Source organism: Gossypium hirsutum, chromosome A13 (genome assembly GCF_007990345.1).
Source record: "Gossypium hirsutum isolate 1008001.06 chromosome A13, Gossypium_hirsutum_v2.1, whole genome shotgun sequence".
Taxonomy (NCBI): Eukaryota; Viridiplantae; Streptophyta; class Magnoliopsida; order Malvales; family Malvaceae; genus Gossypium; species Gossypium hirsutum.
Genome location: NC_053436.1, coordinates 49,957,919 through 49,978,404, shown reverse-complemented (window position 1 = coordinate 49,978,404; position 20,486 = coordinate 49,957,919). Strand labels below are relative to the sequence as shown.

Below are 20,486 nucleotides of genomic sequence, written 5' to 3'. Positions count from 1 at the left end.
AATTTTTAATAATTTTTCAAAGTTGAAATAGGGGATTACATAGTCATCCTGAACAAGTCTCACACAATTGTAAATATCTCAAAATATAGAATTCCTTTGCTTGCTATGTTTCTTTTATATGAAAATAGACTCATTGAGATTTAATTTCACATCTCATTCAACCTCTAATTAAATTCCTTATATTTTTGGTAAATTTTCAAAATCACATCACTGCTATTGTCCAAAACAGTTTTAATGCTAATTTCATTCTTTCACACATTCTTTATACTAACCTCATTTTAACTTACATATATATATACTACAAATCATTTTCATCACATTTCATACATCACAAGTGTAGGTCTATGACCACAATGTCACCACAAAACTATCCCGTTGAACAATTCGGAATAATCCTCGATACTTGATAGTTTCAGCACACAGCCCCACCATCATATCTCATTTAATTCCGCTCTCTTGTACACATGGTGAACACTTAGTACCACTCATGCGACCTAGCCGATTTATCTCGTAGCTCTCTTGTCTACATGGTGTCCTTCACTTGGAATCACTCATGCGACCTAGCTACATTTATCTCTCACGTAGCTCTCTTGTCTACATGGGATACATCCCGTATCACACATGTGACCTAGCTACTATATAGTATTTTGTAGCCTTCTTGTACACATGATGTGCACTCGGCACCATACATGTGACCTAGCTACACTCCCTCTATTTTATTCAATTTTCCCATTTTATTTCATTTAATATGCAAATGACCAAAATGTCCTTACTACTAAACTTTCAAAAAATTCCCTCCATGTCCAACTTTTGTCCATAACTTAAGAATGGGTCAAATTGCTATTTAGGACCTCCTAATTAATATCCCAAAGCAATTTCATACTAAAAACTTCTAAAACACGAGTTTTACAATTTATTCGATTTAGTCCCTATTCTCAACTTAAGCGCGAAATGCACAGAATTTCATCATGAAATTTTCATGAAATCATGAAATCATATCATAAACCCCAAAATAATTATAAAACATTATTTCTATCTCGGATTTGTGGTCACAAAACCACTATTTTGATTAGGCCCTAATTCGGGTTGTCACACCTAGCAACCCATATCTTTCATTATTTCACACTTTTAACCACCACATTTTACATTTTCACAATTTAATCCCTTTTTGACAGTTTTGTCAAAAATCACTTTATAAAACTAGTTTAACTATTAACAAATATTCAAAATCCATCATCAAACATCCAATTACTCAAACATTCAACAGTGGAAACATGTTAAATCTTCAACAATTACAAAATATAAGGTATGGGCTAGCTAGAAGACAAAGCAACGATCTCAAAAACGTAGAAATCATTAAAAATCGAGCAAAAATCGTACCTTAATTGAAGAATTTAAGGTTTTCAAATTTAAAACACTAAGTTAGCTTCTTCTTCTTCCAATTTTCGATGCATGAAGATGATAATAATGCTTTAAATTAACTTTTTTTAATTTAATATAACATTATTAAACATTTTCCCAAATTAACCTTAATGTTAAACCATTAAATTCATATAATGGTTGTCCAAATTTGTTCATTCATGCTATCAATGGTATATTTACAACATAAGGACCTTTACTTTAAGGTTCTATAGCTATTTAATACCTTTAGCTATTAGAACTCAAGTTTATGCTTTACGTGATTTAGTCCTTTTTACCGAATTAAAAATTCCAACAGTAAAATTTCTTTACGAAACTTTCACACTATAATTCTATCATGCTGTAAACTTTAATAAAATAATAAAATAAATATTTTAACCTCAAATTTTTAGTCCCAAAACTACTATTGCGATTTGACTCAAAAACGGGCTGTTACAAGTTATCAGCAACCCACCTGATATATAGGTAAAGGAAATGAGCATAAAGTTTGCAAACTGCTTAGATCCATATATAGACTTAAGTAGGCATCCCACTCATGAAATCAAAGATTTGATCAAGCAATCAAGAATTTTGGATTTGAGCAAAACGTAGATGAACCTTGTGTTTACAAACGTTCAAAGGATGAAAAGTTTATCTTTCTCGTTCTATATGTCGATGACATTTTACTCATTAGAAATTATGTGGGGACATTCTCATCTGTTAAACTATGGTTAACTCGACAATTTAGCATTAATGACTTGGGAAAAGCTAATTTTGTTCTAGGTATTTGAATCATGAGGGACCAAAAGAACACAGTGATAGCACTGCCTCAAGCTTCATACATAAACAAGATATTGGAGCATTATGCAATGACCGATTCGAAGTAGGGATATCAACCCTCGTATCGGGATTTCATCTCTCTTTAGAGGATTATCCTAAGACAACAGAAGAAAGAGAGAACATGAAAAAGGTTCATTATGCTTCGATAGTAGGAACTCTCATGTATCTATGCTATACACACACCTAGATATTTGTTTTATAGTGGAGTTGGTAAGTCAATATCAACTGAATCTAGGACCAAGGCACTGGCAAGCATTTAAGCATATACTCAAGTATTTATGAAGAACGAGGGATTATATGCTTATTTTTTCTAGAGAAGATCTCACTCCTATCGGGATTTGAGGAAATTGGAATCAAGCTGTGTTTTTGTCCTAGATGGCGGGTCCATGGTGTGAACAAGTGTCAACCAGGGTTGCACCTCGAATATGAGGTATGAAAATATATGGCACTATAATAGTACGGATATAGCTATGCCCAAATTAACCACATAAGAAAAAAAACATAAGGGGGACAGTAGTGTTTGATAGGATGGTAGACGTAGTCAAAGATCGCATATGAGGACAAACCTCGAGAAATTGTTTAGCCAAGACTCTTATAGCTAGAGAGCTCTTTAGGAAACATATGGAGGGGGACAAGAATGCGAAACATGTCTCATCTACTTTACCAAGGCAAGTGGGATATTGTTGGATCTAGTGCGCTAAATGTAGTATTTTCGTCAATATAGTATAATTTGTATAATTGTTCTCACATGGTTTTTGCATGCAAAGAAAAATGGAAGCAAATGTTGTTCATTGGTTGTCTAATGTTTAACTAATATTAAGTGGTATTACGTGGTCGGATCGTAGTACGGAAAGACAACTTGTATTAGTAGATGAAGCTAAACATGTCTTTTGTCTAATTAGAAATGAGCAAACCAATTGAAAGACTAATATGTCATCTATCAAGTCCAATTGGGGAGATGTCTTATCTTGGGCATAGGAGGGGATGGCTTCCAGAAGATAGAGACATTGATGTGATTGACAGTATATTGGACTGGACCCAAATACTAAATCTGATTATGAATTTATTCTCTTTTATAGTTCATAGTGTGGCATACCTAAATCGGCAGACTATGTATGTGTGACTTGTACACTTTTATATAAGTAAAAACCTAAGTTCAAATAGATAAGGAACCGAAAGCTGGTGCATTGGATGTACGACTTCCTTAGTATGTAGCTTCATTCACAATAGTGGAATTCATAGCCCAAAACATGGGTGAATTATCTCCTTTCATTGGCATTACATGGTTAATGAAAAAGTAAATGTGGCCACGGGTCGTCCACTTTTGTGATGGATGACTTGATCACTAATTGATAATGATTGACTTTTCATGAAGAAAGATGTAATTGTTACCATGAGATAAAATAGGATCATATGGGGAGAACTGATATTATCCCAAAGAGATCAAGGATATCTTATGAGGGTAATACACTAATGACAAGGTTAATGGATGAGTATTAAGTAGTTGCTTTCGTAATGGTATGTCATTAGGAGAGCTTAGTCACAATACTATAGTGGAATGACTTTGTGAGTAAATGAGTTTATAATTAATAGGCAAAAAGCCTGAACTTAATTATAAACCATTTGAGCCTCAACTAAATATGTCCAATTAGTCCCTTTGCTAGATCGTTAAAATCAGAAATGAATTGTGTGTTTGAATAAAAATGAATGAAATGAATAGAAAAGAGAAACGGGAAATATTCAGGAATAATTATGGTTTTCTCCCAAATGGAGAAATGGAATCATTTGAAAATGAATATAGGTTTCCAAAAATGGAAACGAAAATGAAAATGGAGACTTGCAGTCCTATATAGGATTACTTGAAAATGATGAAAGAATAAGTTTATGTTTTTGGACTATTTTGAAGCCCGAAAATGAAAATGAACTATTCGGTCATGGTGAATATGTTAAGTGGACATATTGAATGAATTTTCTCAAAATTTTACCGAGGGTAAAATCGTCAAAATTTTACTAGAGTAAAATTGGGATGAGAAAATTATTTAATATGTAAATATTAAAGTTTATTTTGGGAAATAGAAAAATTGAATCGAGTTGGATCACATTACAGAGTACTGGGTCAGAAAGGCCCATGAAGTACTCGTAATTGGACCCAATGTGAGAGAGGCCCAAAGCCCCTCATATAACATGAAGGTGACAGCAACCCTAGTAAAAATATAAAAGTGAGCCATTCACCCCTCTCCTACTCTAAGTAAGATGTTATTTTTCTATTTAAAATAAACCTCTACAACTCCACAAGGGTTTTACCTTCTCTTCCTATATATTGATGGCACTAGTAGAACTATTAACACAAGTTTTGAGAGATTGTTATTCTGCCAAAAAATAAAGAGAATTTATTCTCAACTTATCAACATATTTTTCAGAATAACAATTTTACCGGTTTCTATTAAAGAAGAGAGAATTTTTATTTTCACCCCAAAAGGAAAACTTTTTCTAGTTCTGTCTTTTGGCTCAATTGGTTCGATCCCACACTCGAAGCAGTTCATGGTATGAGAATAGAAGAGAAGATTGTTTGGTTAAGGTTTATTGCTATAAATATCACAAACTGAGTCAGTTTTCAAATTTTTAAATTTTCGCTTTACAAGAAAACCGTTTTCAAACCAGGTTTTTTTCCAACAACCAGTACATCTTTTTTCATGAAAGTCAACTACTATTAAATAGTAATTAAGTCATTCATCACAAAGACGAACAACTCATAGCCACAATTTACTTTTCATTTATCACGTAATGTCAATGAGGGGATATCATTTAATAATAAATTGCTTATTTTCACTCATTGGCACTTCTGCCTAGTATTATAGAGTCGTTACGAGGTGAGGCATATTCGCCTAAGAGGTTCGACACCTTAATCACAACCTCAGTAGACTCAACAAGCAAATTCTTACTAGATACCAAATTCATGCAAATATAAGAATGAGTCGATCCAGGATCAATTAAAGTAACTACATTAGTATTGTAAAGAGAAAATGTACCAGTGATCACATCAGGGGAGGACGCATCCTCACGAGCATAAATGGCATCAGCTCTCACAGGTGCTCTCGCTTCTGATCTCACAGCTGAATCTTTGGATTCACCTCTACTATTGGTTACATTTCCGACATTTCTCATTGGCCTTCTTCTAGCAGTAGTGCTACTCGATCTTGCATTCTGAAAATTATCCTTTTCAGCCATTTCAGGGCAATACCGAATGAAGTGATCTTGAGAGCCACATTTCAAATAAGCTCGACTATTCGTCCTATATTCACCGAGATGTCGCCTATCACAGTGTTGGCATTTAGGCTTATTAGATCTAACATTCCCAACGCTTGCTATGGACTTAGTTTGGGCCTTAGAACCCGAATATTGCTTCCCACAATATCTGTTGGGATACCCAGCTGAAGCATTCAAACGAGTATGCATATCCCTTGATTTCTTTGACAATGATTGAAACGTCTTATTCATCAGCCTCTTCCTCAAGTCCCTAGCCTCAAACTCAGCTTTTCTCTTTTCTTTGCTCAACTCTTCGGCTTTACAGGCTCGTTCAACTAGCACAACAAATTCTTTTAGCTCTAAAATCTCAACTAATAGTCAGACGTCCTCATTCAATCATCTCCAAATCTCTTACACATGATAGCCTTTGTTGAAACACATTCTCGAGCATACTTATTGAGTCTAGCAAACTCTTGCTCGTATTCATTCACAGTCATTTGACCTTGTTTTAGCTCCAAGATCTCTTTACATTTTTTTATCAATAAACTGTTCGCTGATATATTTCTTTCTGAACTCCTCTTGGAAGAAATCCCAAGTAACTCTTTCCCTTGGTACTACTGATACTAAAGTGTTCCACCAATGATATGTCGAATCCCTCAAGAGTGTTATAGCATATTTCAAGCACTCCTCCGATGTGCAAGAGAGCTCATCAAATACCCAGATAGAGTTCTTAAGCCAGAATTCTGCCCTCTCGGGATCATCATCGACATTTGCTCTAAATTCTTCAGCCTCTTTCCTTCGAATCTTATCGACTGGAGGCTTGTTCAGTCTTACCAATTCCACACCTTGGGGAGTTACGGGAACCGGTTGGGGGTTAGGTGGGGGTGCAGGATGTTGGGCAGCTGGATTTGTTCAAAAAAACTCGGTAAGTAACTTATTTAATCTTTGGAAGAAGGCTTCCCTAGCCTCTCCTCCTTGACTAATCGTCACAGGTCTAGTTTCAGACGGCGCGATCCCTTGGATGGGAGCCGATGTATTACTTTCCACATTATCAGCTACTTCTTGATCGGGATCTATTTACTATATGAAAACACAATTTAAGTTGTTAAAAGTCACCACTGTAACAGCCCAATTTTAGGGCTAGTCGGAACATGGTTTCGAGGCTATAAATCTGACGCAATAAAATTTGTTTTTATTACATTTTTATGGTCTACAGTTTTACGGAATAATTTCGTGAAAATTTCATTCGAAAATTTTGACGTTTGGACACTCAATTTAGTCAAAAGGACTAAATTATAAAACGTAAAAAAGTTGAGTTCTATATGCTAGAGGTTACTATGAGATTGTAAATTAAAGGTCCTTAGATGATAATTAGACCATTTGTTAAGTTAGTAGACAAAAATGAATATGGAGAGATAAAATTTTGAGGAAAGGTAAAAAGAGCATTTTGGTCATGTGGTAAATAAAAGAATAAAAAGGGAAAATAAAGTCAAAATTGGTGTCCATCTTCTTCACCATAGCCGATATTCTCAAGCTCTCCATAACTAGGGTTTCTTCAACTTTCAAGATTGATAGTAAGTGCATCCTAGCCCGATTTTTAATGCTCTTTACATTTTTGAAGTCGTATTCACCCAATTTTTCCATTTCTACCACGATTTTGAAGTAGGGTTCATGTTTAAAAATTTACCCATGTATGGCATGCATGTGTTTTGATGTGTAATGGTAGAAAATGAAAGTTTGAAGTGTAATAAACAACTTTTGCTAAGTGATTTTCCATGAAAACACCAAAAAAAGAACCTATTTGAAAAAAAGTTGTAAAATGGGTAGTAAAAATCTGATTTGATGAAAAATATGAGCTGATATGAGCATGTGTTTGGTTCGGCTAGGCTTGGGTAACCAAGAAATTGAATACATTTCATTTTACGAGCCTAGAGAATAATTTATAAATGTCAAGTTTTAGGGGCAAAAATGTAATTTTTCCATAGTATGATTTTTGGACTGAATTGAATAATGTGAATAATAAATAAGTTAAATTTTGTATTATAGATCAAGAAAAATGAAGTTTAGACCTTGATCGAGGGAAAAACAAGGTTATTGACGATTAGATCAATTTCTCCTATTTTTGTATCGAGGTAAGTTCATATGTAAATAATTCATTATTATTTATGCTTTAGATACTTTAATATTGTATGAAATTATGATTAACCCTATGGATGAAGTTGAAAAAGTTTGATGAGTGAGAAATATCCTGGTTGAACCTTAGGAATATATAGGATACAAATGTCATGACATTAAAGTTAGATGAGATTTTGTGTAAGACCATATCTGGGATATGGCATCGGTATGAGATTTTGTATAAGACCATAGTTGGGCTATTGGCATCGATATGAGATCCCATGTAAGACCATATCTGAGATATGGCATTGGTATGGTACTATGTATATGAGATTACTCGAGTATCCTTTAGTATTCCAAGTGGTTCAACGGGGACAGAAATGTTAATATTACAAAAAACAACGGTCTGTTGCAAGTTGGCACGGGTATGTACGTAAAACTTACGCTTAATAGGTTCAATGTGTGATGGTTCCCTCAGTAAGGTTATGATTGTGCAAGTTATGATGTTAAGGTTTTATATGATAACCATGTCAAGTTGGACAATGGAATTCTTAATGATATTTATGTTAATTTACTTCCTATTAATTATATATATTACAATGTGTTTATGATGTTTATTATTTGCATAGGAACTTACTAAGCTTTAAAGCTTACCTCCTTTCTTTTTCCCTTGTCTTATAGTATCACCAAGCCAGCTCAGGGATTGAAGACAGTCAGAGATCCATTCACACTATCAAATTATCATTTTGGGTACTTATGATTACATTATTTTGAGTTATAGCATGTATAGGGACTTGGTCATTTTGTTATGCGTCATATTTGATTTGGCCAAAAGTGTTGGCTTATAATGATTGATAATTCATTTTGTAAATGGTCATTGATATTGGCTTATATTGATTAAGTATATATACATATGATGATGCCTTCCAAGGGTGTGGATTTTACATGGTTTGTGATGATAAGTATGAGATGTTGTATGTGATAGAAAATAGCATGTAAGTGATGTGTGGATGACTTGGTTGTGGCTGAATTGGATTGGTGTTGTTTGATGTTGTGTAGGTTGGTGCAAGTAAGGGTGATAAAATGGCTTGGTAAATAGCATTATTTTTGTCCACATGGGTAGACACACAAGCGTGTGTCTAGGCCGTGTGTGACACGCGGCTTGCCTTATGGGTGTGTGATCCGACCGTATGTCCCATGCATTTTGAATTTTAGCTTCGAATTGGTCATACGGGCAGAGACACGGCCGTGTGTCTCATCCATGTGAAGGACACGACCCAGAGACATAGGCGTGCACCCAGGGCGTGTAAAATCTGCACCTATTTTATGAAATATCATGAAAAAGTAAATCGCCCACACTGGCGTGTGACTTGGCCGTGTGTCTTCAATGTGATGATAGTGTCATAAACAGAGAGTTACACAAGTTAGGGACACGGGCATGTCCCAAGCCACACGGGCGTGTGACCTCTGTTTTAGTGAAAATTTTTCTAAGTGTTGGAAAAGTTCCCAAAGTTCTCAGTTTACTCCCGAACCACTCTCAATGTATGTTTTCAGCCTCGTAGACTCGTTTAAGGGATGATATGAATGTTTTTGAAAAGTTTTAAATTTAAGTAGAAATTCATGCCTCAATTTTGAATGTTTGTTTGAGTTTAAGTCCGGTAATGCCTCGTACCCTGTTCCGACGTCGAATACGGGTAAGGGATGTTATAGTCACACTATCAAAACTTATATATATGGCATGTATATCTAGACTCTTACACACGTTACGTTAGTCGAGAACCGACTAAACCATAGCTCTAATACCACTAAATGTAACACTTCTTACCCGTATTCGACGCCAGAACAAGGTACGAGGCATTACCAGACTTACCACACAAAAAAATACAATCATACTGTAGACCTTAAAGAAACAATAAAATAAATATTTCTACTTCAGATTTGTGGTCCCAAAACCACTGTTCTAGTTTGACCCTAAAACGAGTTGTTACAAAACATCTCCCTAATTAGACTTGATAGATGACATATTAGTCTTTTAATTAATTTGCTCGTTTCTGATTAGACTAAGGATATGTTTAGGTTTGTATACTAATATAAGTTGTCTTTTTGTATTACGATCCGGCAACGTAATACCGTTTAGTATTAGTTCAACATTAGACAACCAATAAGCTAATATTTGCTTCTTTTTTGCTTTACATGCAAAACTATGTGAGGACAATATACAAAGGATATTAATGTAATCTATGAATAATTTTATTAACGAATCAGTTCGAAAAAATTATAAGTTTACAAACGAATATACTATACTTAAGGCACTAGATGTAATAGTATGCGTAAGTAACATCTGTTTGATCTGGAGAAAACAAACAAACTAATGGATTTATAAATTATGGAACGTGTTTTGAATTCTCATCCTTGGTATAAAAAAGGATAAGGAAAAGTGGTTAACATAACAACATCTTCTTCCGAACATACAGAAGGTGAAACTTCATCTTTCCAAGGTGTTGATATGTCTTTTATGTCAAAGACCTCGCTGATATAGCCTCTCCACTAGTTTTGTGGCAGATGGTTCGTGATCTCCTAGCCAAGGTTCAGTAGCTAATTACACAAGTTCAATCACAAGCAGTTATACATCTACCGTCACAAGCATTGATAACCATTCTTCCCATGAATCTAATTTTAAAGCTACTAATTCAACTCCAGGATGCAGTCCTGTCACTAGCCTTCGTAATTATACCATTTAGTCTATCATACCATTTATGACTATATGTTACTTTCAACTACAACTTGCATTATGTCTTCTTCTTCTTTTTGTGTGGCTTTGTGTTTTACTGTTTGAACCTTAGTACTTGGATTTAACTTTTTGTTTGGTCAACTTTATGTATTTGCACTCATTTTGTTACTTTATTTACATTATGACTTTTGATAATTTTTCATTGCCTATTTTTTGTGACGTTTTTGTTCATTTCGTTACCTTTTAGTCAAAAAATAAAAGTAACTAAAAATATCCCTTTTGTGATGTTTTTATTCTTTCGTTGCCTTTTAGTTAAAAAAATAAAAGTAACTAAAAGTGTCTTTTTTGTGACGTTTTTAAACTGATTATTCTTGACAATTTTTATATGTCACAAAATAAGCGAACAATTCAACATTTTGGATTGACTTTTTCGTGACGTTTTTAAACATCACAAGAGAGGGAATTAACTCGTGACGCTTTTGATTGGTCAATGTGTTACTGTAAAATGTAACAAAACAGAAAAAATACCTTTCAATGACGTTTTTTTAAAGTATCACAACTTTTAATTACATTACATCTGTGACGCATTACTACTTTTTGCCAAAAATGTCACGAAAGGTCAAAACTTACTTTTTCATGACGTTTTTGGTATTTTCATGAAATTTTTAAAATTTTACAAAAATTCATTTTTGGAGCAATGTTTATTTATATATAAAATCAATGGTTAAAATTTAATCACATATCTTTTAGTCCAATGATCCATATTTAATTTCATTAAAATATTTCTTATCTATTAATTTAATATTCAAAAATATTTTTGAAGGTAGAATGACTAAAATTCCTTTAAAGATATAGATTACAATATTCACGGGGGAAGCATGAGAGACAATATTAGTCCGTCATCAAAACTACAACTACTCAAATAGAAAACAATTGGTAAAAAGATCTTTGTGGTCTCTCTCAATTTTGACATTGAGCAAATTGGTCATATTAAAAAAATAGAGCAATTTAATCTCTACCACTTTCGAAAGCGAGCAACTAAGGACAATTAATTCAATGTTAATGTTTTTTTTGTCTATTGTACATCTTATTATTTACATAATAACAAATTTAGCCCTTAAATTTTAGACATTTTGTCCGTTTGGTCTTAATTTAACAAATTTAACCTGTGATATTTACACATTCTGTCAATTTGATCCTAATTTAATAAATGTAACCCCCCAAACATTGACAAAATATATTTACACATTTTGTCAATGTTTACGTTGAATATATAAACATAATAGTAAATTTATTATTATATCAATTAAAATTATGCACAATTGACAGAAAATATTGATATTGCCAAAATTAATAAGGATTAAATTATTCTAACTTTTGAGAATGATCAATTTACTTAATATTAAAATTGAGAAGTACTGAAGATATGCTTTTACCAAAACAATTCTTTCCCCCGTTGCTAACTATTTTGGTCGCAAGAAACTAAAAATGAAAGAAAAATATCATTTCCTATAATAAAAAAATTGAAAGTTGCTTGATTGATCTTACGCGCCCCAGCACTTCAAATCACATACAACCAATTCTACTCGAAAGTAGAATAGCTACGCTTCTCATTTTGCATCAATATCCCGAACATACCCTCAATACTGTATGGAACTGTCATTTATAGCAGGAAACTTATTAAAGATGTTTCATTCACATTTCACACCATTTAACTTCTCCCCCTAGGGAAAATTTCCATTTTCTTTGTTTTTTGTTGAAAATAATAGAGAAATAAAATTTTATTCTCCGCTTAATAAAAAATTCTATCTCTTCCGCCTTTAAACGGAACTACATGGCGGTTAGTGCTTCTTTTTCCTTTCGGTTTCTCATATCTTGTTTCGTTGACTAAAAAAGTTTATACTTTTTAACAATTCGGATTCAACTTCAAGATCTAATGTTGTTCTTGTTTTGATTTAAATATCGTTAATTGAGTTTGTAATATATATTTTTTCTCCTTTTTCGATTAATTCCATCGGGAAATGAAAGACAATTTGTAATTCTTTTTAATTATTTAAGGTTTCATATAGAATCTAATGTAATTTTAGTATTCTGCAATTGTTATACATTTTATTTTCTTTTCAATTTCATCTGAAAATGAAAAGAGAATTTGTAATTATTTTAATTTTTTAAGGTCTCATTTATCTAACGATATAATGTAATTTAAGTTTTGTATTTGCAACTTATATGCATTTGATTTTTTTTCCTTATTTCGTTACATAATGCGATTGTTTTTTTTTCCCGACTCTTAGCAATTTATAATATATTTTCCATTTTTTTGTTTGTAAATATTTTTGGACTTTACAAATAAAGATTTCTTTAGTATTTTGGATTTGTATGTAAACTATACATTGATCTGTTTGATTTCACTTCGTTGCATACATAACAATTTTGAAAGCTGGTACACATTAATTAGGGTGGAAAGAGAATTGCTTAATTAATGCTTTCTTCAATTTTTGAAAAAAAATGCAGAGTTTAGCTCGCTCTAATGTAAATGCATTAGACCTTCCCTGATTTTTATGTTAAATTATCTATATGTGTGGATGCGAACGCCCCTGATTATTATCTATTAACTTCCTACGAGGTTGAAACCTAATGGAAATTTTGTTTTGACGTTAGACTAAAAAGATATATGGGATATTTTCTCCGTAAATGCATGTAATAATGGGGGATGGAAGATGATTTATCAGTTTTAGCCTTTTAGCGGTTTATTTGTAACTTTTTCCGTCTTTTTTATTTTTTGACAGACCCAATCTGTGAAAGTGGGAAACGTTTCCTTGGGTGCATCTGAGAAAGATCTCAAGGAGTTCTTCTCCTTCTCCGGTGAAATTGCATATGTTGATATGAATGGGTTAGTATTGCTCCGACCCTTCATTTTTCATGAACTATCTGTATTCAAGAACTATGGCTGATTCATAGCTGAATGTGTTGGCACATATATGACTTCCAACTGACCCTCTAAGAAAAGGCTTTAAAAAATGAACATACCTGTGTTAGACATAATGTCCATTTCCAACAATCACACCCAATTTGGTATGGGATACAAAGAAAATTGAAACTAATTCTTCTGTCTTCTGGCACATGTAATTTTACCATTATATTAATGTTCTGAAATTTTGAAAATGCTGTCTGGTCTAAGTTTGTTATGTTCCTGTATCTATTTTGTTCAGTGATAATGAACAATCTCAAGTTGCATATATTACTTTCAAGGACTCAAAGGGGGCAGAGACTGCTGTTCTTCTTTCGGTATTCATCTTTTGAGTTTTTCCTTATTATGTTAATTGTTGTCACCAACTCTTCCTCATGCATCACGATATTAAAGTTCATGCTTTTTGTAGAATGAAAATTATCAGTCTAATAGATATCGGAATTAAACGTTGGTCTTTTGTGGTATCCCACGTGTGATGTGCTTTCGAGAGTGAATGCTTGATGCATTTTCGGTGGATCACATTACCAATGCCCATTTTGTTTAGAGTAATTTCTCACTTAAAAGATAAGCAATCATTGTTACTAGAAGATTTGCTGAAACATATGTAAATCCTTCTATGCATTTGACTGCTTACATTTGTATTTATATCTTGAATTTATACTATGCTTCTTTTATGATAATTGATTCAAGGGAACTGATCAAATCTCGTTCCACTTCTCAATGGTGCTTAAAACCTTTGTGGCAGAAGTTTCAGTTTGCACGTGTTTTTCTGACTTGTGAACTGTTTATTTGATTTCGCAAAACAACATTCATGTTGGCCATTGGAATATGTTGTACAAAAGCATTTATTCTGATATAATTTGCATTTAGTTCTTCAATGCTCAACTTTGTGTTTTAGGTTAATATCATGGTTCCAAGATGTACTTATTTTTGTTTCCCTTTTCCTTTTTGTTGGTTAGAATCATTATGTTTCTTAGCAAAGATTAATTCGACTTGATTTTAATAGATCAAATTGTTTTACTGATGTTTCCTCTTACTCTTTTTCATATGATTCTGATGGTCATATTATTGTTAATTGTTGAAGCTTCAAAGTTTGGATTTTTCATGAAAGAGCCTTTTCCATTGAAGGTTCTCGTTGATTGATTGTGTAGATTATTTTTTTAATATAATTCTTACGAGTTCAGCTTACATGGTTTTCTTCAGGGGGCAACAATTGTTGATCAGTCTGTTACCATAGAATTAGCTCCTGATTACAAGCCACCTGCTTCTGCAACACTTGTAATGTCATAACCTATGCTTCTCTGCATTGATTTCGTAAATTATAATTTTAACGTGAATGAATTGTTTGATAACCTCAGGCAACAGAGAACAAAGGTTCTGCCAATGCTGAATCTGCTGTTCAGAAAGCAGAAGATGTTGTAAGTGACATGCTTGCCAGAGGATTTATTCTCGGCAAAGATGCATTGAACAAAGCAAAAACCTTTGATGAGAAGCATGGGCTGACATCAACTGCTACTGCCACAGTTGCTTCTCTGGACCAGAAGATTGGTTTCACTGAGAAAATCAATGTTGGCACAACCATTATGAATGAAAAAGTGAGGGAAATGGACCAGAAGTATCAGGTTTCCGAGAAGACCAAGTCGGCCTTGACAGCTGCTGAGCAGACGGTGAGCAATGCCAGTTCTGCTCTCATGAAGAATCAGTATGTTTTAACGGGAGCCACTTGGGCTATGGGTGCTTTCAACAAGGTTGCTAAGGCTGCGGGCGATGTGGGGCAGAAGACGAGAGAAAAAGTTTTGGCCGAGGAACAAGCGAAGAATCCAGAGGGAAATGCACAGGTTAATGAAGCTGATTCTGTCAAAGCTGCTGAGCCTGCTAAAGGAGGTGAGCAACCTTCCAATCCCTCATCTACACAAGATAAAGTTGTGGGTGAGCAACAAGCTCAGAAACCAGAGGGGAATGCAGAGATTAAAGAAGCTGAATCTATCGAAGTTGTTGACCCCACTGTAGGAGAGCAATCTTCCAAGCCCTAATCAGCACATGATTTAATCCTTTCATCTACAAAGACCGTAAGTAGCAACATGGGAAGCATGAATCACTTGTCATCTGGACATAGTTGAATGTAGGATAGTTTGTCCACATATTGTTTTATATAGGGATAGCAATGGTGCTAGCTGGGTGGAGATTGCTTTATTCATCTCCACTATAATCACTCCATTGCTCCATGTCATTGTATTCCATTTTTTTATTATTTATTTTTAACCTAAAATTGTAAAAGAATAATCAATCTATACTACTATATAAAAGCTTCTTTCATACCTGGCAACGTTATTAACAATTTTGGTTAAATTTCGATCTATTTTTTTAATTATATAAAAATCGTCAAATTTTAATTTCAGTCCTAATATTATACTCAAATTTGAGATTTAATATTTATATTTTAGTTTTTGACATAATTTGGTACCTCAAGGTTTATTCAATTTTATTCTAATTAAAATGCTAATGTAAATTTAACAAATTGTTGATACTATTAAACTTTTTGTTAAATTTAGATACATTACAACATAATATTTTCTCACATAATTATTAAATATTTTAAATATATATATATATAGAATGTCATACCAGTAAAATGCATTTCTAAATTTTTTTGCTCTATTTTGTTGCTCATGGGGCTATTTAATTTACTACTTTTACACTTGGTACCATCTTGCTTGTTTGCTATGCATTTCAAAACTTGACATCTTGCTTGCTTGTTATGCACTTTGACTAATCATGCTTTATAAATCCTTTGGGATTTCAGATATGCTTGGTTGACTAATTGATAAATAACCATACATGTTTGTAACCTAAGGTGATAAGGAGATTTTTTAATCATGATATTTGGTGATGCATTCTCCTAGGGAGTTTTTTTTGTTTGTTTGTTTACATCCTGAGTTTTTAATGATGATTGATTATGTTGTTTATTCAAGCTTGATGTTGATTTCTATTGGAGAATACTTTCTTTAGGAATTCAGCTTATGTTTTCAAGTTTATATTCCATGCTTATGATATATTTGAACTCTTAGTTGACAATATGATGCATTTTGAAAGGGGGAGTGTTTTATTTGAAGAATGGTGCCATGTTTTATAAGGGAGACCTATTATATTGATGGCTTGGAAACACATATGTAACACCCCTAATTTTTTTTGTTATCGGATTAGGGTTACAAAGTATTACCGAGTAAAGTAGAACATTTAACTTTACAAGTGAAACAATTATACAAATTAAATGTTAACATTTAATAATTGAATCTAATCATGATAAAAATACACTTACGGGCCTTAAATCAAACCTATGGGGCTCTAAAAATAGTTTGAGAACATTCTAGGATCAATTCGAAACAAATCAGAAAATTTTGGAAAAGCTCAAAAATAAGGGTCACACAGCTGTGTGACATAGCCTAGACCATGTGGACATTCGACGTCTGGACACACGGCCATATCCCAGCCCGTGTGGGTATTCAAAATAGGGCCACACGGCCGTTTTGCAAGCCATGTGCCAAATCGTGTGTGCATTAGATGTTGGGTCATACGACCGTGTCTTAGACTATGTGAAACCTGCACCTAAAACAATAATGACACACAATCGAGTGGGGTGGCCGTATGTGGCACACGACTATGTGACAGCCTGTGTCCCAGGCCATATGCTGCATAGATTACCCTAAAACAAGCCATTTCAAACCCAATTCTAGCACACCAAGACACACCATTTCCACAAACATTCTTATGACCAAAACACATTTTAAACACGCTTAAAACGTACCAATTCCATCAACCTATAAGACTAACCAATGTATTGACAAAAGGTACCACAATCACAAACCAAACATAGTCTTATTCAACGTCTTAAGATCACTCATTCTACATAAATCAAACATACCAAACCATTTCATAAGCATACCATTCAATCATGATTTACCTACCTTAAGAAGGTCATACACAACTACAACATTACTTATTTACATCACCACTTGCACACAACTTCAACCAACCACAATTAAACTCATCATTGCTTAAAACAACCAAGAAACCAAGATTACATTAAGCCCTATACATGCCAAATATAAAAAAAAACTACCAAAATGATCAACTAATAGTGTGACTGTGCTCTGACGAGATTCCAACTGGTTGAGCTTTCCAATGATATACAAAACAGAGAAAAACAACTACATAAGCAAATAATGCTTTGTAAGCTAGCATAAAAGGGAGCTTAAACTTACCAAATATAAAATGATTAAACCATTCAAACATTTCTCATTAGATCATATGAATATTTTTCTTTCCTATCCACAACACCTCACAAAGTTAGAAAATATAAAAATGTACATATAATCCAACCAAATCACAAAACATATCACAAAAAGATTTCAATATATATTTCATTCTTCATATATTCAATTAACATTCTTTTCATTTCAAATACATATATCAACATTTTTTCCTTTTCATCTTCTAAAAACATAAATCCTTCCATATACATAAATAATAGATTAAATCTTTAATCGCCCGTTAAACCAAATGAAACAAATGACTTATAATGGCATAAAAGATTACCCATACACGTATTTAAAACTCAACTCAACCTTTTATTCACATAATAAACTTCAGTCCATGAATTAAATACTCATAAGTTCTTATTCACATACCTAACCATAGAACATTGATATAATAGCCATTCCCTTGCTATCATTTTCAATACCAAACATCTCAAAATAGATCGATACACTGCTCCAATCAAATAACTCATTATTGGCACCTAGTACCTGACGGATAATTTTGTAATGAAGTTTTGCGTGTAGTGCTGGTTGGTCAAACCGACAAATATTATATATGTGTGCCCAGTATTGGTCGGTGAAATCAACAATTATTATATATATGTGCCCAGCATTGGCCGGTGAAACTGACAAATTAATGTGTGCCCAGCAATGGTCAGTGAAACCTACAAATATTATATATATGTGTGCTCAGTATTGGTTGGTGAAACTGACAAATATTATATATATATATGTGTGTGCCCAGCACTAGTCGATAAAATCGACATATTATATATACCCTATACCTCAAGATGTGTAATCATATAATCCTACTTCCATCATCTCGTAATTTAACCCCTTACATTATCCACATTAATCAACTTCAATCTATTCAAATCAACAATACAACTCCATATATATAACATTTCCATACAATTAGTTTAAGGCTACTTATTCATTCATCCATTTATTAACCATTCATTGTATTAATATATTTTTCATCATAATTTCGAGTGACTATTACATGAATACAACTGTTATATGTATATATAAATATTAAAGTTCACAAGTAAATATTCAATAGTTTAAGTTAAAGCATTACGAACTTATCTTGACAAAAACAGTCGTAAAAACAAAGTCAACGACTAATCCAACACATTAGTTTTTCCTTGGTTTAGATCTATTTGATTCATTTCTCGATCTAAATAATAATTTTAATTTAATTAAACCATCCAAATAACTTAATATAATTAATTCAACTTATAACCCTTATCAATTGGAAATTTACAAAATTACATATAATATTTTACCTTTTATGCAATTTAGTCTCTAAACCCGAAACTTGCAATTTAACCACTTTTAATTAAAATTCATGCTAACCTATTCTTAATAGGTTCACAAAAAACCCATCTTTTCCATCTTTTCTCATTATTAACATTGAATTTTACTATTTTCTCAAATAACTTAACCAAATACATATATTTAACTACCAACTTAAATAATCTATCAACCATATTCAAAAATACTTCAAACTCATTCATAAAAAGTCTCAAACCTTTAATGGTTTATCGAATTGACCCCTAAGCTAGCTAAATTAAACTAAAACAGTACCAAAAACATAAAAATATTAAAAATGAGACTCAAAAACATACCATGCATATAAAATCATCATGGCCAAAAGCTTCCCCCTTTCAAAAATGGTTTTCGATTTCCCAAATAGCATATTGGAGAAGAAAATGAATATTTTAAGTTTTCAATTTCCCAAATAGCATATTGGAGAAGAAAATGAATTTTAAATTTTGTTTTATTACTTATTTATTAATTTACTAGTTTACCCTTTTAATAATTAACCTTATAATTAACAAAACATGTCCTTAATTGCCCACCACCCATCTATATGGTTTAATTACCATTTAAGCCTATTAGTTTACCCTTTCCATAACTATTTGACCCATTTAACCAATAGAAATCAACTTTTATAGCTTTTACAATTTAGTCCTTTTCATTTAATTAACTATTTAAACGTTAAAATTTTTTGACCAAATTTTAATATTACCCTAATAACACTCCGTAAATATTTTATTATATTTACGGCCTCATTTTATAGAAACTAGGTCCTAATACCTCCTTTTTTAAAACTACTTGACTTTAGAGATTTTCCACTTGAACCTAATTATTCGTTCAAATAACATAAATTATCAAATCAAAATTTATCATAACACTATATTTGACTCATAAATATTAAATAATAATATTTACGAACTCGCTTATCGGATTTGTAGCCCTGAAACCACTGTTTTTGACACTATTGGAAAACGGGTTGATACAACTTATATGATAATCATTTACTGAAGAGTTTCACCAAAATGTCAAAGAAGAGATTGTTTGGAATTTTAAATATACGTTCATTTCAATTATTACATGACATATTCAAACATCAATAGAGACAATATGTTGGAATAGTTAAAGTGTATCTTGATTTGTTGACATTTGTGTCTTGTACTATTTTTTTAATGTATCTAGACAACAAATGATCGATGAATCATTCTACAAATGGAACTGGTTATATTGGAGATTTTATTTTTATCCTTTGGCGAAATTTTGAAGAGAAAGAAATATTTTTAAATAGCTTTCAACCTTATTCTTATCTCTTAAGCCTTTGACCAATTTTTTTTTATTTGGAGCTAAAATTAAATTTAAATTTTCTTACGGTTGAAGACTTGGATTTGAAATTCAAATGAGGAGATAATTGAATTTTTTAAATGTCAATTTATTTGATTTTTTTTAATTGAGAAGCCGATAGAACTTGGCCTATAAATTGGAAGATGTGCTTCACTTAGAGGTGTGCCTGTCGAGTGTTATGGGAGTTTTTTTTTTTTTTTTTTTGTGCGGA

At 32.6% G+C, this 20,486-nt stretch overlaps 1 protein-coding gene across 1 annotated transcript; it reads left to right on the top strand.

Annotated features, from left to right (window-relative positions):
- Positions 1-11,929: 11,929 nt before the first annotated feature.
- On the top strand, positions 11,930-15,616 carry LOC107894220 (binding partner of ACD11 1). Its single transcript, XM_016819468.2, has 5 exons — positions 11,930-12,170; positions 13,117-13,220; positions 13,540-13,615; positions 14,502-14,576; positions 14,657-15,616. Exons 1-5 carry the CDS (start codon positions 12,165-12,167, stop codon positions 15,329-15,331), a joined length of 936 nt encoding a protein of 311 aa, XP_016674957.1. The 5' UTR covers positions 11,930-12,164; the 3' UTR covers positions 15,332-15,616.
- The last annotated feature ends 4,870 nt before the right edge of the window (positions 15,617-20,486 follow it).